This window comes from Alosa alosa, chromosome 2, assembly GCF_017589495.1.
Source record: "Alosa alosa isolate M-15738 ecotype Scorff River chromosome 2, AALO_Geno_1.1, whole genome shotgun sequence".
NCBI lineage: Eukaryota > Metazoa > Chordata > Actinopteri > Clupeiformes > Clupeidae > Alosa > Alosa alosa.
In genome coordinates this window covers 28,843,854-28,866,179 of record NC_063190.1, presented here as the reverse complement: position 1 = coordinate 28,866,179, position 22,326 = coordinate 28,843,854, and the positions used below count along the sequence as shown (strand labels likewise).

Genomic DNA, 22,326 nt, shown 5'->3' with positions numbered 1-22,326 from the left:
GGATGTGACTGAAGCTAGGCGGAGCTAAGCGGAACGAAGTTCATTTGGCGAGAGTCAGGTTAGCTTATGATAGCTATTTAGGAGTCCTTTCAGTAGCATAATGAGTGTCTCTACATGTAAACCGAAGCATTGAGAACTTTGTAAGTGTACAGGCAGTTTATTAAAAAGAAACACATTACCGTTCACGTCTGGTTCACATACAGGCAGGCGCCTTGGGAAAACAGAAATCTGGGATGTGAAGCACTACTATGGAGAGAAGTAGAAGGAAGTTTCAACGCATGCGTGCGCTCTTGGTGTTGTTGTATGGCAGTGCTTCACAGTACCATCTGACATGCATACTATTTCACACATTTTTGCGTCACCGTGTGCATGCAGATTTCCACTCAAAGACGCTCGTCTAAACGCGAAATAAAAAGTGGGAACGCAACGCCACTTTTGCGGATTGTGTTCAGATCGTTGTCGTGTAAAGCTAGCCTAAATTTGATCCAAAATGCCCCACTCCCCCTCCTCCGCTTTTGGTGCTACCCTGACCTTTGGCTGCAGTGTAGCTGCAGCACAATAAGAAGATGCAACATGGGTACGGAAATATTCACAAGAATCCATAGAAATGGAATCTTCATGTTGTATCATCCAATATTAGTTGTACAGATGTATAGTCTATCTGATTGTAGTAGAGTGGCTGTTAACACTCTCGGGCTTCCTGATTTCGTCACTCCACTGATTGTCAATCTAATAGAGGACAGCTGTTAGGCAGGTAAGTATAAAAAGCACCGGTTACGTGGCTGGGAGCGACGGCAGTGTTTGTTGTGCCCCTCCTCCTTCGGTTGATGTGGCTGTCGTCTTTATGCAGTAGGTGTACTTCAATCTGTATTTTGAGTTGCCTTTAATAGCTACTGGGCTTATTTTGTGTCCTGTTTTTGTAGCTTTGTAGTTGCAGTGTTTGGGTTCTGTGGCCTCCTTAGCTGATGTCCACTGGATCTTGTCCAGTGGACATGGCTTGGCATTGTTGAGCTGGTTGTTTATGTTTCTCCAAGGTCTGCATTTCAGTGGAGGCTAGCGGGTGGTTATCAGAGGGCCCCACAGCAGGGGAGGTTGGGCATATCTCTGTTTCAGCCTGTGCAGAGTGTTTTCGTTTAGCTGAGTTGTTGAGGTCATCCGCTTGTTCCGTCTGTATGGCCACTGAGCGCTTATCAGAGGCTCGGCTCAAGGTTGGCAGAAAAAATGTTGGGTGCAGGAGAGAGGTGATAGTATTCGGTTAAGATCTTGGCCCCAGTCCAACTCAGCTCTGTGCTATTTGGTCTGAAGTATTCTCTGCGATTCCAAAAAAGGTTAAAATTGTCAATAAAATTCATCCTAACTGAATAGCATGTTTTTGCAAGCCAGGTGTCTGGAAAATACAAAGCTTCCCTCTGCTGGGAGTGGGCCACTGATGAAAATTTGTATTCCAAGCTCATATAGGGCCGAGAAAAGTTCCTTGAAATCTTCTTTGACATACAGCTGTTCTCTGTAGATGTCATTTGCTCCAACATGCACAATGATACGCTTGATAGTTGCATATTTTGACACCAGTTCTGCAAGCTTGTTTTTTGTGTCAGACACTGAAGCATTTGGGAAACAACATACAATCATCCTTTCCCCATTTGTATGTCTCACAGCAGTCGTCTAGAACGAGGGTTGTGGGATGAATAGGTGTCGAGTGCTGCTTCTTGTCTGTGCCCATCTTTCTATTGTTGTGGTTTGATCGCTGCCTGCTTTGGGTCTGTTCCTGGGAAATTCCTCTCCGTCCGGAGGCATTCAAATCTGTTCCATAGTGTTAGGGGCTGTGGGCTTCCCTTAGGACCACAAGCCCTGTAGTAGTTTGCTGATCTGTCTGTATTTCTGATATGAGGCCTGAAGTTAACCTCTGAATTTACTGGTGTTGAGGTAATTACTGTTCTTGTATTACGTTTTTTGGTCTGGCACCTTGCCTGTGCCAAGGCTCTGTACTCACATTTCCCTTTGTGAGGTCGATGCATTCATCTGCTCTATTAGCAGTGATATTAGACTGCTGGGTTACATTCTCTGCATTTCCAGTAGTTGCTGTACTCACTTCATGAGATGCCTCTCGTAGTTCATCTGTCGTTGATGGAAGGGCATGCATCTTTGATTCCAAAGTAGAAATCCTCTGTTCTAGCTCAGTACATTTTCGGTATGATCTCCTGGGTCTCTGGCCGGAGGAGCGCATTTTGTTTTAATCCAACTTCAAGGTGAATTGCCGTTCAGTTTTTGCTCGTTGACTTGGCTGGCTCATTTAAAGTAAAAAACTAACCACTAAAGTTTCAGATTTTAAATGTACTGGTTTCACTGTTTTTGCTAAACTAGCTTGTAAATGAAATAAAAGAATGAAAAAGAGTGGAAATTGCTAAAAGGATAGGTGAAGCAGGAGCAGTGTGAAATGCGTCCTACTCGCTTGAGTAGGCGTGTGTCTTTGTAGAGGGATTCATGAATGGTTGTCGTTCGACTCCTCCTAATTCCTTCCTTGCGTTAAATTCCTCCCTGCTTGCTCAGGTATGTTCTATTAACTGCATACATAGATTCCAGCTTGTTTGCATACACTGATTTTTAACGGACTAATAATTGCATTTCCCAGCCGTGAATTCCAGATCGTGCTGCCAATACGGAGTGGGTATGTAATACAATATTTGAATAGAGATAATAGATTAATAATGGCGTGTGTTTTAAACTGTATTCTGCCTTTCAGGTGATATGCTATAATTGTCACAGGGGTGACTACATTCCAATGGGGGGCGGAACTAATCTGTGTTAGTTTTCCCCGTAGGGAACAGCTTTAGCGAAACCATCCGGGATTAAGATGGCGGCGCACTGTCCCAAAATGTAAACATGGTAGCACAGGCTGTTGTTTAGCAATTTGCGCTGTGTTAATTTAATTATTGTTCGAATGCAGCTCAGCTGGATGGCGGGAGGAATTCGTTTCAATGATTGGTGTGCTTTTAGAGGGGGAGCACTATGCTGCAGGTATTCAACAAACAACACGACCGGGAGACTGGAGACGACGCGGGCTGGGCTACGGTGAGGACGAGCGACTGGAGACCGGAGGAAAAGACGATTACTGAGACTGGCATTCAGTGGAGGAAACCGGGAACCCTGGAAGACGGAGAATCAAGAGGGCAGCTACAGCTAAGTACCCATGGAGATGTGCTGCTAGTGTATCGTTGCTATCGGCTAGCCTTCGGTGCTGCCTGGGTGATCGTAGGCTACTGGGATTGCCTGTATTTGTGCATCGTTCCCCTGTATACTCATGTTGCTGTGCCCACTAAGAAATGTGCATGCGAGTTTGAGTTTTCACAGATTGCAGTGCTGAGTGAGTTTTCACAGATTGCAGTGTTGTGTATTTTGCACTGAATACAGCCTCCAGTAGCCTGTCCCCGAAGCTGGCCCCGCTGAGCACTCGGATGAGACACTGGCCTTCGCGTGGGTGGAGTTCGGCAGACAGGAGTGAGAAGCGAAGGCAGTGACGCTAAGTGGCCCCTTTATCGAACAGTATTATCAGTGTACCATTCAGCTGTGCTGGCTAACCTGTTTGCATGCTAGTTGGGCTGTTTTTGAACACTGTTTGAACATTGTTGTGACCTTGCTGTGACGTGCTGTGCCTTGAAGTGTCTGTCAGAGCAACCTCTGTTAATCTCATGAGTGTGACCGGCTGTGGTGTTCTTCTTGACCTTGTTGCAGCCCCAGGCCCACCAGCCGCTACCCACACTTGGGCCGAACCCCTGGGCGTTAAGCCCTGTGCCCCGGCCACTGATAACTAGCTTGCTCGCCCCCACCAGACGAGCCGTACCCGCCGCTGTCCAGCCACTGACGAGACCCCTGCTAGACGAGCCAGATCCGCCACTGACGAGGCCCCCACCAGACGGTTTGTGCCTACCACTGCCCCGCCGCTGTCCAGCCACTGACGAGGCCCCCACTAGACGAGCCGTACCCGCCGCTACCCCAATGCTGTCCAGCCACGGGTGAGGTTCCCGCCGGGCGAACCGTACCTGCCGCTGCCCCAGTGCCCTCCAGCTTCTATCCCCCCGGCCTCTACACTCTCCTGGGCCACGACGACTGAACCCCCCCCCTTCCCTTTAGTATAAATTTTACCCCCCAATAAAGATTTTTTGATTTTAACTTTATCTCTTGTCCCGGTGTGTTGTGTGGGTGTGTTGTGTTCCCTGGTGCAGAACCGTCATAGTGGGCCTTGAGCGCCCTCCCTTGGTCACATAATCCCACAGGACTCAAGTCCATTCCAATAGGCGTTGCTGTTTTGTCTAGATTGTGACACGGCCTCATCTCTACTGTCAGTGCATTGAACTTGTGTGGGTAATACTTGTGATGGTAATACTGTCCCTGGGTGGCAATTTATAATAATGCTCTGGGGGGGCGTAGTTGACTATCTTTTGGGGACTTACACTCCCCTCACTTTACCGTTTTGCCACATTTTTGGCGCAGTCGGCAGGATTGCACACTTCAAGTAAGACGTGGATTCCTTTATTTATTTATTTTTTCTTGTGAATTCATTTTGTGTTGTATTATCTTGTGTGTGATTTTTAGTGTTTTTGGTGATACGGTGGGCAGCAACACTAAGACAAAACAGCAACAGTCTGGACGGGAAATTGATGGAGGTAACTGGGTTGTATACTGCATAAGAGTTGGTGGTAAGTTAGTGGGGGGGGGGCTATGAATGAGGAAACACTGCAGCGACCAATTGTTGGAAATATGGACGCAGAAATGCAACAACTCCGAGATAGGGTTGCGCAGCTCCAGGCTGAGAAAGACAGTTGGCTGCAGCAGCAGACTAGGCTTTCCGGGCAGGCCACGGTTTCTCAACCTGCAGCTGTGCCACCATCTACAGGGGTAGTAACGGAGAAATTTGTTTTTATCCCTAGGGACAAGAAATGTCCTATGTTTTCAGGCAAGACAGGATTGGGTTTTGATGAGTGGGAGGAGGAAGTACAGGCCTGTATGAGGGCTCGCCATCTTGCTCCTGCTGATCAAGCTTTCTTTTTGTTCTACCATCTTGAGGGGGAAGCAAAAGAGGAGATTAAATATCGGTCTACCGATGAACGGAAAGATTCAAAGAAAGTTATAGCTATCTTGCGTGAATTATACGGTTGCTCTCAGTCGCATGTTTTATTACAGGAAGCCTTTCTCGAGGAAGCAACAGGAGGGTGAGGGCCTACTGGAGTTTTCCTTGGGCCTGATGAGTTTGATGGGGAAGATCAGACAGGTTGCACCCGACGCCGTACCCAACTCTGAGGTAATGTTACGAGATCAGTTCATCGAGTATGTGATGGATGGTGCGCTACGTAGAGAATTAAAACAGCTAGTCCGTCGTAAGCCAACCGCCACTTTGCTTAAAGTTCGGGGGGAGGCCATTAGGTGGGAGCGTGAAGGCATGCCTGTGGGTATGAGAGCACGGAGTCAGTCTGTCCCCTCTGCGTACGGCTTAATCTATGGAGTGCAAGGTGATTCTCACCCCGCAGCCGGAAGTCCTACACCAAACCCAGAGCTAGTAGAACTAAAAGAGATTTTAAAACGTCAGCAAGAACAGCTGGACCTTCTTACGCGCAGCATTAGTCTCCTCCAGGCCCCTAAACAACCAAGTAGGCCCTGTAGGCGGTGTCAGCAGCCTGGACACTATGCCCGGGATTGTGATGTCCCGAGGGTTCCCCCTCATCCTAGTACGTCTACTTCTTCCCAGTCCAACTCAGGCCCTACCCAGTCCAGGCAGGGGCAGGGAAACTAGCACCCACCGACCTGTTGAGCCGCAGCTCGGGTGGGGTTTCTAAGGGCTCAGGTGGAGCAAGGGGAGGGGTAGGGACTGTGCCACAGTTAATGTCCTCTTGTCCAAACATACAGCTGAATATGGGGGGTGTGGATGTACTATGTCTTTTGGACACCGGTTCTATGGTGTCAACCATTACTGAAACCTTCTTTAGGCAGCACTTTGAACCCTGGGGGCAAGACCGCCTTAGGCAGTTCCAGTGGCTGCAACTTCGAGCCGCGAATGGTCTGGCAATCCCATACCTAGGCTACTTGGAGCTGGATATCAGGCTTTGTAACAAAGATATCCCAGGCTGTGGGGTGTTGGTAGTGAGAGATCCTCCGGGACGCTCTATGTCCCAGGTGTGTTGGGGATGAATATCATTAGTAAGTGCTACTATGAACTGTTTGGTCCACAGGCCACCTTGCCTTTTGAATCTCTTTCTGTTGCACAGGTCCCTAGTCCAGTTTTCGAAGCATTGCAGCAATGTCACCAGGCCAATGTATCTTTTTTGTCGACTGATAGGACTGTCTGGGGAGGGCGGGCACATCGGATTGGGGGAGGGATGCTAAAATTTGTGGCTGCCACTTGTTCTAGTCATAGCACTGGTCAGTCAGCCCTCTTTGAGCCCCTGTCGTCTGGCTTGCCGGGTGGTCTTCTGGCATCTCCTGCTTTAGTTCAGGTTTCTAATGGCACTGCGTACATTCCTGTTGTCAATGTTGGTACAAGTGATGTTCTCTTATACCCACGTTCTATCCTGGGTAGTTTGACTGAGGTGTATGTTACTAGCATGCCCCCGGGGATAGCTGAGGTTAGAGTAACCCATGCTCTGGTCCACGACCAAGAAGCACCTGATCCCATTGTGTCAAAAATTGAGGGCCTTGATTTGTCAGCCTTGAGTGATCATGAACAGGGTCACGCCCGTTCCCTCCTGCTAAAGCACCAATCTGTGTTTGCCACTCATGAGGGGGACTTGGGTTGTACCTGCCTTATATCTCATGAGATTCCTCTGCTCGATAACACTCCCGTCAGGCAGCGTTACCGTCGGTTACCCCCCTCAGAATATGACGTGGTGAAGTCTCACATCCAACAATTGTTGGAAAACCAAATAATTCGAGAAAGCTGTAGCCCAAATGCGTCCCCCATTGTCCTTGTTAAAAAGAAGGACAGGAGTCCACGGTTGTGTGTGGATTACCGCCAGTTGAATAGCAAGACTCGGAAAGATGCCTTTCCACGTCCTCGCATCGAGGAAACGCTGGATGCTCTTTCCGGGGCCTCCACGCTTGACCTCACAAGTGGGTATAACCAGGTGCCCGTTGCAGAGCCCGATCGAGGTAAAACTGCTTTCTGCACGCCATTCGGCCTGTTTGAATGGAACAGGATGCCGTTTGGGCTCTGCAACGCCCCTAGCACCTTCCAACGGCTTATGCAGCGGCTATTCGGAGACCAGCAGTGCCAATCTTTGCTATTGTATTTAGACGATGTGGTCATTTTTTCATCCTCTGTCGAGCAGCATTTACAGCGGTTGGAGGTGGTTGTCCACCGGCTGCAGTAAGAGGGCTTAAAAGCCAAGTTGGAGAAATGTGCTTTCTTTCAGTGGGAGGTGGGTTATTTAGTCGGTTGGTAGGAATGGCAAGCGTACACACACTATAATAATAATAATAAGTTTATTTTATATAGCGCCTTTCTCAAACCCAAGGTCGATTTACATAGTAGGAAGGCAGGGAAACACAATAACAAACAAACAAAACAATACAACAGAGACAAAGGCAGGGAAACACAATAACAAACAGACAAAACAATACAACAAAGACAAAACAATACAACAAAGACAAGTTATCTGTATGGAACTATGTGTTGGGTGTGGAGGAGAAGTGATCATTAAACAGAAAGGTCTTGAGATGTGCTTTGAAGAAAGGAAGAGAAAGACAGGCACGAAGGGATTGGGGGAGGGAGTTCCAGAGTTTGGGGGCCAAGGCACTAAAGGACCTGCCACCCAGGGTGGAGAGTCTGGAGCGGGGTATAGCCAAGAGGTTTTGGTCAGAGGATCTGAGTGAGCGGGAAGGAGTGTAAGGGGTCAGGAGGTCGCAGATGTAGGGGGGAGCAAGGTTGTGGAGGGCTTTGAAGGTGAGTAGTAGTACTTTGTATTTGATCCGGGACGGAACTGGTAGCCAATGGAGTTGATGGAGAATGGGGGTGATGTGTGCTGATCGTCTGGTATGGGTGAGGAGCCTGGCTGCAGTTTTGAATATATTGTAGTCTTTGAAGGGTTTTAGTGGGGAGACCAAGGGAAAGTGAGTTGCAGTAATCTAAACGGGACATAATGAAAGAGTGAACCAAAGTCTGTGCATCACTATCAGAGAGGAAGGGTCGGAGGCGTGCAATGTTACGGAGGTGAAGAAAAGCAATCTTAGTGAGTGATTTGATGTGAGGATCAAAGCTAAGGGTGGAGTCAAGCTGAATGCCAAGGTTTTTAACAACAGGGGTGGAGTGGACAGATGAGCCATCAATGTTGAGAGTGTGATGGGGAGATTTGGTGAGGATGCTTTTAGGGCCAATCAGAAGAATTTCGGTTTTGTCTGTGTTGAGCTTGAGAAAATTGTTTTGCATCCATAATTTTAAGTCAGAGAGACATTCAGTGAGGGAGCGTGGTGGGGGGTCAGAGGGAGAGGGAGTGGTAAAATAGAGTGGGATGTCATCTGCATAGCAGTGGAAGTTGAGACCGTGGCTGCGAATAATCTGGCCAAGAGGGAGGATGTATATGAGAAAGAGGAGGTCCAAGTACAGAACCCTGGGGGACACCGCGAGTGACCGGGGACTTGGGGGACTGATGTGGACCAAGTGTTACAAACTGCTTTCTGTTGGTGAGGTATGACTGAAACCAATTGAGGGCTTTGCCAGAAACACCAATAGCAGACAGACGGGAGATTAGAACATTGTGGTTGATGGTATCGAAAGCAGCACTAAGGTCAAGGAGAATGAGAATGTTAAGTGAACCAGAGTCAGCAGACAGGAGGAGGTTGTTCACTATGCGTAGAAGGGCAGTCTCTGTACTGTGACGTGAGCGGAAGCCAGATTGAAAGGACTCATACAGGTCGTGGTGGTTAAGAAAGGTGTGTAGTTGTGAGGCCACCACTCTTTCCAGTACCTTGGCCAGGAAGGGGAGGTTGGAGATAGGGCGGTAGTTTATTAGTGATGTGGGGTCGGAGTCAGGTTTTTTTGAGAATGGGTGTAACTGCAGCAGTCTTTAGGGCAGCAGGCACCACACCCGAGTTGAAGCAGGTGTTAACAATCAATGTAATGGGTTCAGACAGGGATGTGGAGCAGGCTTTAAGTAGAGGGGTGGGGGCAGAGTCAAGCTGACACGATGAGGAGTGGGACTTAGTAATGATGTCAGTGATGGTGAGGGAGTCAGTAGTGGTGAAATGAGAGAGCTGAGGGCCCAGAGAAGGAGGAGAAGAAGAGAGAGATAGTATTGGGGTTGAAGGAGTGGTAGATTTGGCTAATTTTATCATCAAAGAAGTGTAAGAAGGCCTGGCACTGCTCAGGGGTCTCCTTTTAGGAGTTTGTCCACAGTCCTGAATAGGGTTTTTGGCCTGGACATGGAGGAGGTTATGAGTGAGGAGTAGTAGTTTGAGCGGGCAGCATTGAGTGCATCCCTATATGTCTGAATATGTTCGGTGTAGAGCATGGAGTGCATTGTAAGGCCGGTTTTCTTGTATAGCCGTTCAAGACGGCGGCCAGCGGCCTTTAGTTGCCTCAGCTCAGGGGTGAACCAGGGGCATGTACACTAGATTCAACATTACCATCCCGAAACACACTATTCAGCATCGCCACCAACCCACCACACACACACTAGATTCAACATCACCATCCCAAGACACACACACACACTAGATTCATTACCATCAGTCCAAGACACACACACTAGATTTAACATAAGACACATACACTCCTGCCAATGATTAAAAGCCATCAGCAGTTGGCCAACTTCATTAGTGGATTCATCCCAACAGAACTCAGACACCAAGCCAACGTAACATCTTATGATCTGTTTAATAAACTCGTTGCCGCAAACCCAGCCCACCACAGCCACCCCAACATGACCTTTAAACAGTTTATACAGTTTCTGGGGCTAAAGAATCCCTCCTCTGAAGACGCTGAGCTCAATCCGGCGTTTCCGTAGCTACCATTCTCTTGTGGGCGGTGTCTGGGGGAGTCAGGTGTAAGAGTAGGCTCTGCAAGAGCAAGGTCAACCTCTGAGCTCCAGTTAGAGTCCAGGCCAGGTCTATGGCTTCCTCATCTGGTGACTGGCGTGTTTCCGCCACGGGGAAGTGGTTCACTTCTTGTGCTTCTTCCTCTTGGCCGTTGGTCTGTGGCCCGCCTTGCCCTGCTCCACATTGGCCAGGAGGAGGTCGGGGGCGCCCCGTTTGCCCGGCGTCTTCTTGCTGGACATGACGTCGTCCTTGGAAAGTGGCTGGATGATGGCGCCCGCCTTTGTCACAATCCGCGGCGCCGTCAGCTTTCGTACCGCCAACTCCGGGTTCCATGTAGAACCGAGAGGAGAACGGATGCTCCTTTCAAACTGGCCAGGGTTCTCAAAGGGGAACGGAAGCTGGCTGACCTGGAGACAGAAGAGGGCAGAAGGTGAGGGCAGAGAGGAATGGAGAGAGAGAAGAGAGGGATGGAGAGAGAGAAGAGAGGGAGAGAAAACAGATAGAGGTGAGGGCAGAGAGGAATGGAGAGATAGAAGAGGAATGGAGAGAGAGAAAACAGATGGGTGAGGGCAGAGAGGAATGGAGAGAGAGAAGAGGGGAATGGAGAGAGAGAAGCGGGAGAGTAAACAGATAGAGGTGAGGGCAGAGAGGAATGGAGAGATAGAAGAGAGGAATGGAGAGAGAGAAAACAGATGGGTGAGGGCAGAGAGGAATGGAGAGAGAGAAGAGGGAGAGTAAACAGATAGAGGTGAGGGCAGAGAGGGAGGGAGAGAGAGAATATAGAGAATAGAGAAAGAGGGAAGAGACAAAGACGGGATAGAGAGTTGCGAGAGAATGAAGAGTGAGGAGAGAGGAAGAAGAGAGGTATTAGTGATACATTAGTCCTGGGTATTTGGGTATCTGAGCCTATTCCCATAGATTGATAAAGTGTAGCAGGGAGAGCAGGTGAAGAGCGTGTGCCCCTCCTGTAGTTCCATCTCTAACCTGGTGGGCGGCGACAGAGGAGTCTCGCTTCTCTGAGATGATGACTGCTGGAAGCTTCCGGTCTTTCCTGGGCACGGAAGGCGGAGCTTTCTTCAAGAAGCTAAAATACAAAATCACCATGGTGTCAACAAGTCATGTCAACTGACATCACTTCCTGTAAGCCAACTTGAAGGAAGCAAAAACACACACACACACACACACACACGGGGCTTACCGCCTGCGTTTGTGCTTCTTAACCGGGACGCCGAGCCCTCCCCACTGGCCCCACCCGGGCAGTGTTAAGTCCACGTCTTTAGGTTTGCTCGCCTCCTCCTGCTTCCGTTTTTCCTTCAGGAAGTCCGACACGACATCATCTCCGGCGAACGCCTCGCGGATCACGTCCGTCTGTTCGTCCAGGGCCTTTAGAGGAACAGAAAAAACGTCATCACGTGAAGCATGACAACACCTCTCCCTGGGAACCATGACAACACCTCTCTCACGGAACGAGCTACAGGTCTGTGTACCCATCGGATTACCGACTCTCACTCTCTCTTACACACATACAGCACTTGCACACACGCACATGCACACAGAGGGTCGTCGGATCAGTCTCTCACCTCATCCTCGGCGTCTTCAACAGCCGGTGCCGTCATGGGAACACGGATGCTCTTGGCTTGCTTGGTCAGCACCTGTTCTAGGTCGATGATCTTCTGGCGACGTTTCACCTTAGGGGCATGCTTATTCCCATGACCACTCGCTGCCACTGCCTCGGACTCCACCTGGGCCAACAGACACAGCAATAATCCATGAATATGGACCCTTTCAACAATAAAAACAAAAACAATGCTTGAACGTTCTATTTGGGCCCCAATCTACTTCCTCTGCATTAAGATACCATATGGAATGTTAAAACGAAAGCCTTGTGGGGCCAACTATGATGCTGATAATGGAACTATCTTGAAAGGGTCCATACAAGGATACAAGAAGGTTTATTTGTCACATACATAGCAATACTAATGTAAAGTATGACATTTCGTTTGGTGTTCAGCTTTTTCTGTGCAAGTGTGAAGAAAGAAGAAAGATCAAGAAATAATAAATAGCAAGAGAATAAAAAGTGAAGTGTGTGTACAGTCCATGTGCAAGTGTGTAAAAAAGTAGTTTATATAGTCTTGTTCAGGGTACGGATTGCTTGAGGATAGAAGCTCCTCCTCAGTCTCTATTATCTGGTCTTGTAGCAGCAGAGACGTTTGCCTGACCTCAGTCTTTTAAAAAGTCCATGATCAGGATGTGAGGAGTCCTTTACAATACATTGGGCCCTGGTACATAGTCTTTTCTTGTAGATCTCCTGCAGGGTAGAGAGAAGTGCTCTGATGGTGCGTTCGGCAGATCGCACCACTCTCTGTAAGGCACTGCAGGTCACGGGCTGTACAGTTCCCATACCAAGTGATGATGCTACTTGTCAGAACACTCTCCACAGCTGAGGAGTAAAAGGCCTTCAAGGTGGGTGTTGATACTTTGAACTTCCTCAGATGACGTAGGAAGTAGTCTTTGCCTTGATTTCCTCAGTGTGTGCTAGGGTGTTAACAGTCCATGTTAGATCGTCAGTGAGGTGTACTCCCAGGTATTTGAAGCTTGTGAATCTCTCCACTGGCAGCCCACTGATCTTTAGTGGAGTGTAATCTCTGCTCTGTTGTTTCCTGTAGTCCACCACCATTTCCTTTGTTTTGCTGACATTCAAAGTGAGGTTGTTGGACTGGCACCACTGGGCTACCTCATCCACCTGGTTCAGATAGGCCTGTTCATTCGCCTTATTCACCCGGCGGCCAGAACGAGGCTAAAGGGCACACTTGCCATTACACCTCAGTCTAGCAGATGGTGGTGCTAATGCACTCCATTTGCAAACTGCCAAAAAAAAAAAAGCTCACCGAAAAAGAAGGGTTCACTGGCCTGTTTTTGGCAGTTTGCAAACGGAGTGCATTGCCACCACCATCTGCTGGACTGAGGTGTAATGGCAAGTGTACCCTTTAGCCTCGTTTTGGCCGCCGGGTGAATAAGGCGAATTGTTGTTGGTGTTCAGGCCCACCACCACTGTGTCATCTGCAAATGATTGATTAATGATTGAGGTGTGACTGCTGCTGGCTCTGCAGTCATGGGTGTAGATGTTATACAGCAGAGGACTCAAAACACAGCCCTGTACAGCCTGTGCTGATGGTTAAGGTGTCAGATGTCAGACCACCCATCCTGACCACCTGTGATCGGTCAGTGAGGAAGCTGTGAACCCATTTGCAAATGGTGCTGTTTAATCCAAGAGTCTTCATCTTTATGACCAGAGTGTGGGGGACTATGGTATTGAATGCTGAACTAAAGTCAATAAACAGCATTCTCACATACTTCCCCTTTCCTCCCTCTAGGTGGTTTAGGGTGGTGTGCAGGAGGTTGGAGATGGTATCGTCTCTGGACCTGTTTGTTCTATAGGCAAACTGGAGGGGGGGTCGAAGGAACTTGGTAAAGATGAGCAAATGAAGTGCTTTGAAAAGCTTGTGAAGAATTTCATCACTGTTGATGTCAGGGCCACTGGGCGGTAGTCATTTAGGCATTACATGATGGGCTTTTGTTTTTTGGCATAGGTACAATAGTGGCATGTTGGAACAGTAGCTTGAGCCAATGACGTGTACACGTCACATACACACATATACATGATTAACAATCAGAGCAATAATCAATATACACAATCAATAATCACACACACACACACACATCACAAACACTAATAATCAATCACTATACACTATCAAACAAACACTCAGACACACAATGACCTATCAACACAGAAACAATAATCAAACACACACACACACACACACACACACACACACACACACACACTAGCATCCACACACACACACCACACTAGAGGGGTGCCAGATGGACATGTAAATCAGCCAATCATACCATGGGGGCGGTGTCACTGTGCGTCTCTGTCAGTAGCTCCGTCTCCTCCAGCGTGCGGACTCGTGTTGTGTCCTCATCCAGCAGTGTATCCATGGAAGCGACTCCTACGGTTGCCAAGGGGGCAGCATCTTGTTGTCCTTGCTTGGCCAGACGTCCGAAGAGCGCATTAAGCTCGGATGCAGCTGCTTCATCCATCTGGTCTTCCTCCTCCTCCTCCTCCTCGCTGGTCTCCGCTATGGTGAAAGAGATGCTGGGACCACCAGCAGCCTGGGAAGTCTCTTCTGCAGGAGAGGTGGAGATTTTACTGGTTTACATCAGAGCACATACAGGTATGCGCGCACACACACACGCACACCTACACACACTCAAACACATGCACGCATAACCACATACACACTCACGCACACTCCAGCACGCACCATCCTTCTGTCTGGCTTCTTCGTCGACCTCCTCCTCCTCCTCGTTCGTCTTCCTGAGCTGCCTGCGACGGGCGAACTCTCCCAGCAGCCTTTCCTCCTCCGTCTCCTCTGTCTCCGCGTCGCCCTCTCCTCCTCCCGACGCCGCCACCTCTGTAGGCTCACTGCAGTACCACAGAGAGACAGACAGACTAAGTCAGATCACACAATCGACAGCAGAACAGCAGGAAACGGGAGGCTCATATAGAGCCCATCAGGTCATATAGAACACATTTTATTGAACAATGAGGTTTGTATTTTTATCAAAAATAAAAAACTCAAAATGCACTGTTCCAAATTATTATGCACATTAGAGTTTCAAGACATTTTATAGGTTGTAAAGAACTAAAAATGGTCATTGGTTTAATTTGCAGCATTAGGAGTACATATAAATTAAATAAGAAGTTATTTCAATCAAAAACATCTTAACAGGCCAAGTTACATGTTAACATAGGACCCCTTCATTGATATCACCTTCACAATTATTGCATCCATTAAACTTGTGAGTTCTTGGAGAGTTTCTGCTTTAATGTCTTTGCAGGATGACAGAATAGCCTCCCAGAGCTGCTGCTTGGATGTAAACTGCCTCCCACCCGAGGTCATTTTCACACCGTCAGGGACACAAAGGGGCCTACCAGCGCTCTCCCCATGATTCCGGCCCAAAACATGACTCTGCCACCTCCTTGCTGACGTCTCAGCCCAGTTGAGACATGGTGGCCATTCACCAACCATCCATTACTCCATTACTAATCCATCTGGACCATCTAGGGTTGCACGGCACTCATCCATAAACAAAACTGTTTGAAAATTAGTCTTCATGTATTCCTGAGCACACTGCAACCGTTTCTGCTTGTGAGCATTGTTTAGGGGTGGCCGAATAGTAGGTTTATGCACACTTGCAAACTTCTTGAGGATCCTACACCTTGAGGTTTGCGGGACTCCAGAGGCACCAGCGGCTTCAAGTACCTGTTTGCTGCTTTGCAATGGCATTTTAGCAGCTGCTCTCTCAATCCTATGAATTTGTCTGGCGGGAAACCTTCCTTATTATGCCTTTGTCTGCACGAACCCGCCTGTGCTCTGAATCAGCGTCAAATTTCTTCACAGTACGATTATCACGCATACGTTTTCGGGAAATATCCAATGTTGTCATACCTTGTCCAAGGTAGTGCACAATTTCACGCTTTTCAGCAGCAGAGAGATCCTTTTTCTTTCCCATATTGCTTGAAACCTGTGGCATGCTTAATAATGTTGAACATCCTTCTTAAGTAGTTTGCCTTTAGTTTGCCCGGTGAGCCCAATCAATCATCACAGGTGTCCGAGATTGATTTCAATGACCCAAAAAGCCCTGAGACACAATACCATCCACAAAAAAATAAATGTTTATGACACTTAAATCCAATTTGCATAATAATTTGGAACACGCTGTAGACACCATCAGGTCATATAGAACACATCAGATCATATAGAACACATCAGATCATATAGAATACATAGAACACACCAGACAAGGACTCTACTTCCTTTGTCAGCTAAGGAAATTCAAAGTTTCTACATCCATCATGAAGGCCTTCTACACTTCAGCGGTTGAGAGTGTTCTAACTGGTAGCATCATCACCTGGTATGGGAACTCCACAGTTAGAGATTGTAGTACTCTGCAGAGAGTAGTGCTCAGCTGAACGCATACTATAAGAACTCAACTCCCTGCTCTACAAGATATCTATTCCAGAAGAGTACTCCTAAGAGCCCAAAAGATTCTGAAGGACTCTTCTCATCCTAACAATGGATTATTCCTACCGCTGAAATCAAGAAGACGCCTATGTAGTCACAAAGCCAGAACTGAGAGACTCAGGAGAAGTTTTTATCCCCAGGCCATCCGAACTCTGAACTCACACTATACTGACTTTGCACACATTCACTCCTCAGCACTCTCAAACATTTCCCAACTCTGAATTCACACTATACTGAATTTGCACTCATTCACTCCTTAGCACTCCCCCCCCCCCACACACACACACACACACACACACACACACACACACACACACACACACACGCACACACACCTACATGAATTTTAGCACTTTTACTCTTTACACTTATCTCTCTCCCTATGCTACAGACCTTTTATTTATTTTCTTATTTCATCACACGTCAAAACACACACACACATCTGACTTTCTCCAACTTTTGCACATCTCCATAGAACTTTTTATTTATTATTTTTGATTTCTCCTCCATCTATCTACCCATGTCCTTGATTGCCTAGCCTTTCTATCACTGTCATCACCTCATACATACAGCACACTGCTTGCTACAGTAAGCCTCCTCTACATACTTAATTTCACTGCATTTCTTACTTCCAGTAACTATATGCATGTGACAATAAACTTCCTTGTATCCTTGTATATATAGAGCCCATCAGATCATATCGAACATATCAGACATGTGACTGTGTCTTGTGTGCATCCTGCCTCTTAACACTGTGCTGATGTCAAATATGTGATGCTGTCCCACACTACAGGGTCCCTCACGGTTCTGGACAGCAGACATCTCAATAGCTAGCTTGTTTACTAACAAAAACCCTCACTGAAAAGACGCATCGCGCAGAATATAATATGTTATCAGTGCAGTCTTGTGGTGGTCATTGATGGACATGGCACGCAATCCTCTTTTGACGGATAGAATCCTACCTGTCCGATCCTACCTGTCTGTCCGCACCCTATCTGTTCGTCTTCATCCTACCTGTCCGTCATCACCTCATCTGTTCCTGCCTGTTGTTCCTTCCCTACCTTTTGGTACTGATCCTACCAGACCCTACCTGTCGGTACTGACCCTAACCGTTTGTCCTCATCCTAAACGGTTGGCACTGACCCTACCTGTCGGTCGTGACCACGATGCTCTTTGGTTCTGCCTCCATTGCTGTTGGCATGACAGCAGTCATCTTCATCCAGGGGTTTGCCCCCTCCTTCTGATTGGCCGATGCATCGTTAGCGATGTCGGGCAGTGTCTGGTCATCATTGGTCAGAGTGGGGTCGTTGTTGTCATCGTCGTGGTCACTGTCACCGTGGAGTTCAGTGGAGGGGAGGGGCTTGTGGGTGAGTTGGCGGTTGAGTTCGAGCTGTTCTTGCATGTCCTGACGAGCCTGAGAACACACACACACAATTAACACACACACAAACACACCCCTTATACACACACACACACCTTTAATACACACACTGTTAACCCCCACCCACCCACACACACCGTTAACATACACATGGTTAACACACACTCAACCCCCAACCACACACACACATACACACACCATTAACAGACACACATAGATCTTTAACACATACACACACCTCCAAACCCCACCCCCCATACACACACACTCACCCCAAGGTCATATTTGGCCATGATTGCTTTGGACTTGGCCCATTTCCCACTGTTCTGATGCTTCAGAGACATCCTCTCCTGCAGGGAGAAAGAGATAGAAAGCGAGAGAGACAGAGAGAAAAAGAGACGGGCGGACATAAATGTCCTGTTCAACAAATAACAGTGAAATAAACTAAAAAACTAAATGCAAACCAAAAAAAAACCCACCACAAGCAGTCTTGTAAACAGTTATCAGTTATCTGCATCATCATCACACACACACACAAAAAACACACCTTTATTCATCTCGTCTCTTAATGTTCTCTCCCGTTTCTCACCTCGATCCTGTTTTTCTCCATTTTCTGCAGTTCCTCCATGGCCCTCTCGGGGTCACTCTTGCACATCTCCTCAAACTGCTTCAGGAAGGCTTTCCTCTTCGCCTTCTGCTGCACCTTATGGTATCTGACATCACACACACACACACACATATTAGCACTGAAGCACCAATAGACAATAATGAATATGTGGTCATTAAAAACATATGCACACTAAAGGCCTCGGCTTCTGGTCACTCAGCAAAAACACAGGCAGCACCGAGTAGATGGCCAATGGATGGACTAAGAAGTAGGGCAACGAATATTCTAAATTTGAATATATATTTGAATAGTTTTACAGAACAGAATTTCGAAGGTGAAAATGAATATTCGAATGTGGAAAAACACGCGGCGGTCTGCTTTGCGAGTGAGCGCGCTGCAACAGGAGTCGCACTGTTGGGCACAGCGTCACTGCTGAAAGTTGACTTACATGCAAGATGTCAGAAAGTGCAGAGCATTGAAGTCTTGAGTTCGTGAATTGGCTACCATTCTTTCATTGTGTAATCGCTGCGTACGTGCATTCTCCCTCCTGCAGATTTGCGTTACGTAGCCAAGTGCTTAATATTGCAAAAGTTGAAAAAATAAATGTGTTTATTGTACAGAAAATAAATAGCCTATACTGTCATACTGTCAGTTAATTGGCTACAGTGCAGTGAAGAGTTTGGAGAGTGAAGTCATGATAGGGCAACTTGGAGTTTTATGAAAATAATTTACAAACCATGGGCCATGACGCCTCTATTTCTTGCAGCTGTTAAAACACCAGCTATATAGTTTAAATAACCACCAACATTCGTTTTTGCTGTACAGATTATTTCTGACAAGAAATAGCATTCAACATTTGTTTATTGTTGCTCATTTTTAACAGTGATGTTTTAATCACAAAATGTCTTCCCTAACAATTTGACAACAGCTAGTTGTGAAGTAGACTATTCAACTAGCCTGCTTGCTTGACAAAAAGGTTTAAATTGAAAGTAAGTGATTGTGTATGTGTAGGGTGTATTTCATACACCCTACCCTGAATATTTTATACATCCATGTCTACACTATTCCAGATTTGTTTGAATTTTAAATCTCTCCTTGATATCTTTAGGGTTAGCAGGTCTTCCTTTCCCTAATATCTTTAAGATTAGCAGTAGGCTATCCTACGAATCTCGATAAATGGGTTAGCAAGATATGTTGTGCTCTAAGCCAGGGTATGCGGTGACACGAAAGTGGCTGTTTTAGCGTCGCTGTATCACCATGGTGTCTTATGCTGCCAACCAAACCTGGTCGGGAACAGATTATGTGCCAAGATATAGCTCAATTAGTGTAAAACTACCGCCTACTGACCAATCAATTATCTTGAATATCTTACAGGTGGAGCTCTGCCTCTCCAAACATTTTGGATCTCGCAGGCGCTTTAACAGTGTTGTGCATGCAAATATGCCACTATGAATGTGCATACCATACAACATCTGTTGACAATCGATTTGTTTGATGTTATAGGCTAAACACTAAAAATGGCCGCAGTCTAGATTACGCTATCGCTCATAAACACGGAAGAAATCGTTTTTAATAGGCGATCTTGTGCGTCTCCACGTTTCACAATTGGCCAACATCATCCCAACACAGAGAACGCGCACAGATGAGCTGAAAGCCTAGTTTTACAAATAGATCACATAACTGCTATCGTAGTATCACTTAAAGGTTGTATCAGCGATTCAGGCCCAAAAAAGGCCCAAACATAAATGATCACATTGATTGCTGATACAACCTTTAACTTATACCCTGAGTTAAGTCTTTGTGTAACTTCGATATGTCTAGATAGCCTAGATATGTCTAACTTGCTTCGTAGTATACCCCACTGGTCTTCCTCTCCCTAATATCTTTAGGGTTAGCAGGTCTCCCTGTCCCTGATATCTTTAAGGTTAGCAGGTCTCCCTGTCCCTGATATCTTTAGGGTTAGCAGGTCTCCCTGTCCCTGAACTGAACTGTACTCTGGTTGATCTTTGACCTCTGCGGAGCTCACTTCTTGCTCTTGATCTTGCGCTCTCTCTTGGCTTTGGACTCGTAGTAGGATTGCAGCGCTCGAGCCTTCTGCAGCTCCGCACGTCGCAGCTGGGCCTGGGGACCACAACAACAGCAACCATTAAACAACAACAACAACAATCATCATTAAAACAACAACAATCACCATCATTAAACAACAACAGCAGCAGCAAACAGAAAGTCAAACATTTACACACACACACACTCACGCACACATACAGACATACACACACACACACAGACACACAAGCCCCCTTCACCTCTTCCAAACTCATGGCCTGCAGCTGCGCCTCTTCCACAGGGGTCAACACGGGGTCAAGGGTTGGCTGCCGGTGGGCGTGAAGCACAGCAAACACCTCCTGCTCCAGCGGAGTCTGAGTCTGAGCAATGCACACATTAATCAATCAATCAATCAATCAATCAATGAATTAATCAAAATCAATCAATCAAAAATAACCTCCTGCTCTAGCAGTGTGTCTGATCAATGAAAACATCAATCAATACACCAATTAATCACTCAAAAACACCAATTGACCCGTCGCTAAGCGCCACCCTTAGAACGCTGATGAGCCAATGACAGTCCAGCTTCAATGGGACTCGGACATCAGCTCGGATAACTCCATAGGAAACAACAGGGAGCAGGCATAAAATGACAAATTAATGGTTATTTATGGAGTTTATTAACTCAAAAAAACGATAACCATGGTCAAACGTTTTGCATAGGGGACGTGTAATACTGATAGTCTCTCGTGTTTGCAACAGCTCAACGTAATGTAGGCTACTAAGCCAATAACGTGGGCACAGGTTCCCTGTTAAATCCCAAGATGAAAATGCTCATTACAGGGATGCAAACAGAGGTATGGTCAAAAAGGAGTGAGATTATCGAAGCCCACGCCCCCACAGGAAATATCATATAATTACATTTTGCCACCACCTCTGCAGGGGCGGAGTCAGAGGGGTGGCTCCGGGTGGCACAGGCCACCCTTGAGATTCGATTGGCCACCCCCAAATCTTAGTCTACAATTGGCCATTAACATGGTCTAAGGCAGGACCTTTCTTGATGCACTTGCAGCAGTTTGAAGTATCAGACGTCAGAAATGTAAGTGGCAAACACCCTTGCCTTTATTGGCCTACAGGCTACTGCTTGTGCTAACACGCAAAGATATCTATGTACCTATTGCATCTGCCAGTGCCTATTTATCTAATCACACACTTAAGTCGCCGACATTTGATAGGTCATTAAAGTTTCAAGTTTCTTGAGAACTTTACTGATCATTAATCATCCAATCGGTAGACATGGAACCGGTTATGTGGTTGCCCTGCAACAAGTTACCGCACGTGAAAATGTAATTAATAATTTGCCCATACTTGTTGTGATCATAATATTGAGATTTAGAAAGATGAAATTGCTCACATACACAATACACTCCTTCATACCACCCTCAAGTTTCTTGAGAACTTTAAAGAAAATAAACAAATAGACAAAAAAATGTTTGTCACAAAAATGTTCTTTATATGAAAATACACTGTCCCAGTTCCTTCCCTTATTCTGTCTGCTGGGGCCTGACTTTGGCTGGTAGCTGGCTTGTCTTGACAGAGGAGCTGGGCCACACTGGGTAGATATGATGGTAGCCACTCTCTCTGTGTGTATAGCACTCTGGCAGTGATTCAACAGAGCATGCACTCCCTTGTTAGCATAATTAATCTCTTTCATGCAGAAAGTATATTTGGCATGTCCCTTTTTTTCAATTTTTTTGAAAAAGTCTGACATTTTGAATTTGTGTTTGGCTGTCTTGACCTCAATCTCTGTTTCAACCTGTAACCAAGACCAGTTCCAATTTGTTTTACAACCCTCATCCACTTTCTTAACTGTTAGTGCCTCACTCTCATCAAATTCTCTCATTCTGTAAATGAAAAGTTGCATATATTAGCCATAGTGTTACCCTAGACCTGACAGTGTCATAACAGAGTGCAAAATAGTTCACTTCACTTTGCCCCTTTCTCAATGCCCCAAAATAAGCGTTATTCTGCACGAAAATGTACAGTTAAAATGTATCAACAGTAGTGCGGTCTGTCTGTTAGGATAAGCCCACACATCAGTTTCTCGCCCTTATGTTGTAGGTGTCATTGAAAATAAGTCAGTTCGTCACTTGGGGTTGCATTTACGAAAAGGC

The 22,326-nt window shown here is 46.7% G+C and overlaps 1 protein-coding gene and 1 long non-coding RNA gene across 3 annotated transcripts in view; one reads left to right on the top strand and one right to left on the bottom strand.

Moving 5' to 3' along the window:
• LOC125310404 lies at positions 1–4,172 on the top strand. Of its 2 annotated transcripts, none has more exons than XR_007196304.1 (3): positions 1–849; positions 2,458–2,547; positions 2,630–3,608. It is a non-coding gene; the product is annotated as an uncharacterized LOC125310404 (long non-coding RNA). The 2 variants fall into 2 exon arrangements; XR_007196305.1 differs by lacking the exon at positions 1–849 and adding an exon at positions 3,730–4,172 and having other exon boundaries at positions 1,791–2,547; positions 2,630–3,495.
• A 5,668-nt stretch (positions 4,173–9,840) lies between these two features.
• si:dkey-251i10.3 (uncharacterized protein LOC553498 homolog) overlaps positions 9,841–22,326 on the bottom strand; it is a 31,608-nt gene continuing 19,122 nt past the window's right edge. The window contains exons 7-17 of the mRNA XM_048230627.1: positions 20,413–20,532; positions 20,133–20,227; positions 18,089–18,212; positions 17,772–17,849; positions 17,267–17,532; positions 14,355–14,515; positions 13,936–14,216; positions 11,601–11,762; positions 11,219–11,403; positions 11,005–11,104; positions 9,841–10,427 (exon numbers count right to left, since the gene is read on the bottom strand). Of these exons, the coding sequence (XP_048086584.1) occupies positions 10,143–10,427; positions 11,005–11,104; positions 11,219–11,403; positions 11,601–11,762; positions 13,936–14,216; positions 14,355–14,515; positions 17,267–17,532; positions 17,772–17,849; positions 18,089–18,212; positions 20,133–20,227; positions 20,413–20,532 (1,857 nt within the window). The 3' untranslated portion in view covers positions 9,841–10,142. The remainder of the gene's footprint in view (positions 10,428–11,004; positions 11,105–11,218; positions 11,404–11,600; positions 11,763–13,935; positions 14,217–14,354; positions 14,516–17,266; positions 17,533–17,771; positions 17,850–18,088; positions 18,213–20,132; positions 20,228–20,412; positions 20,533–22,326) is intronic.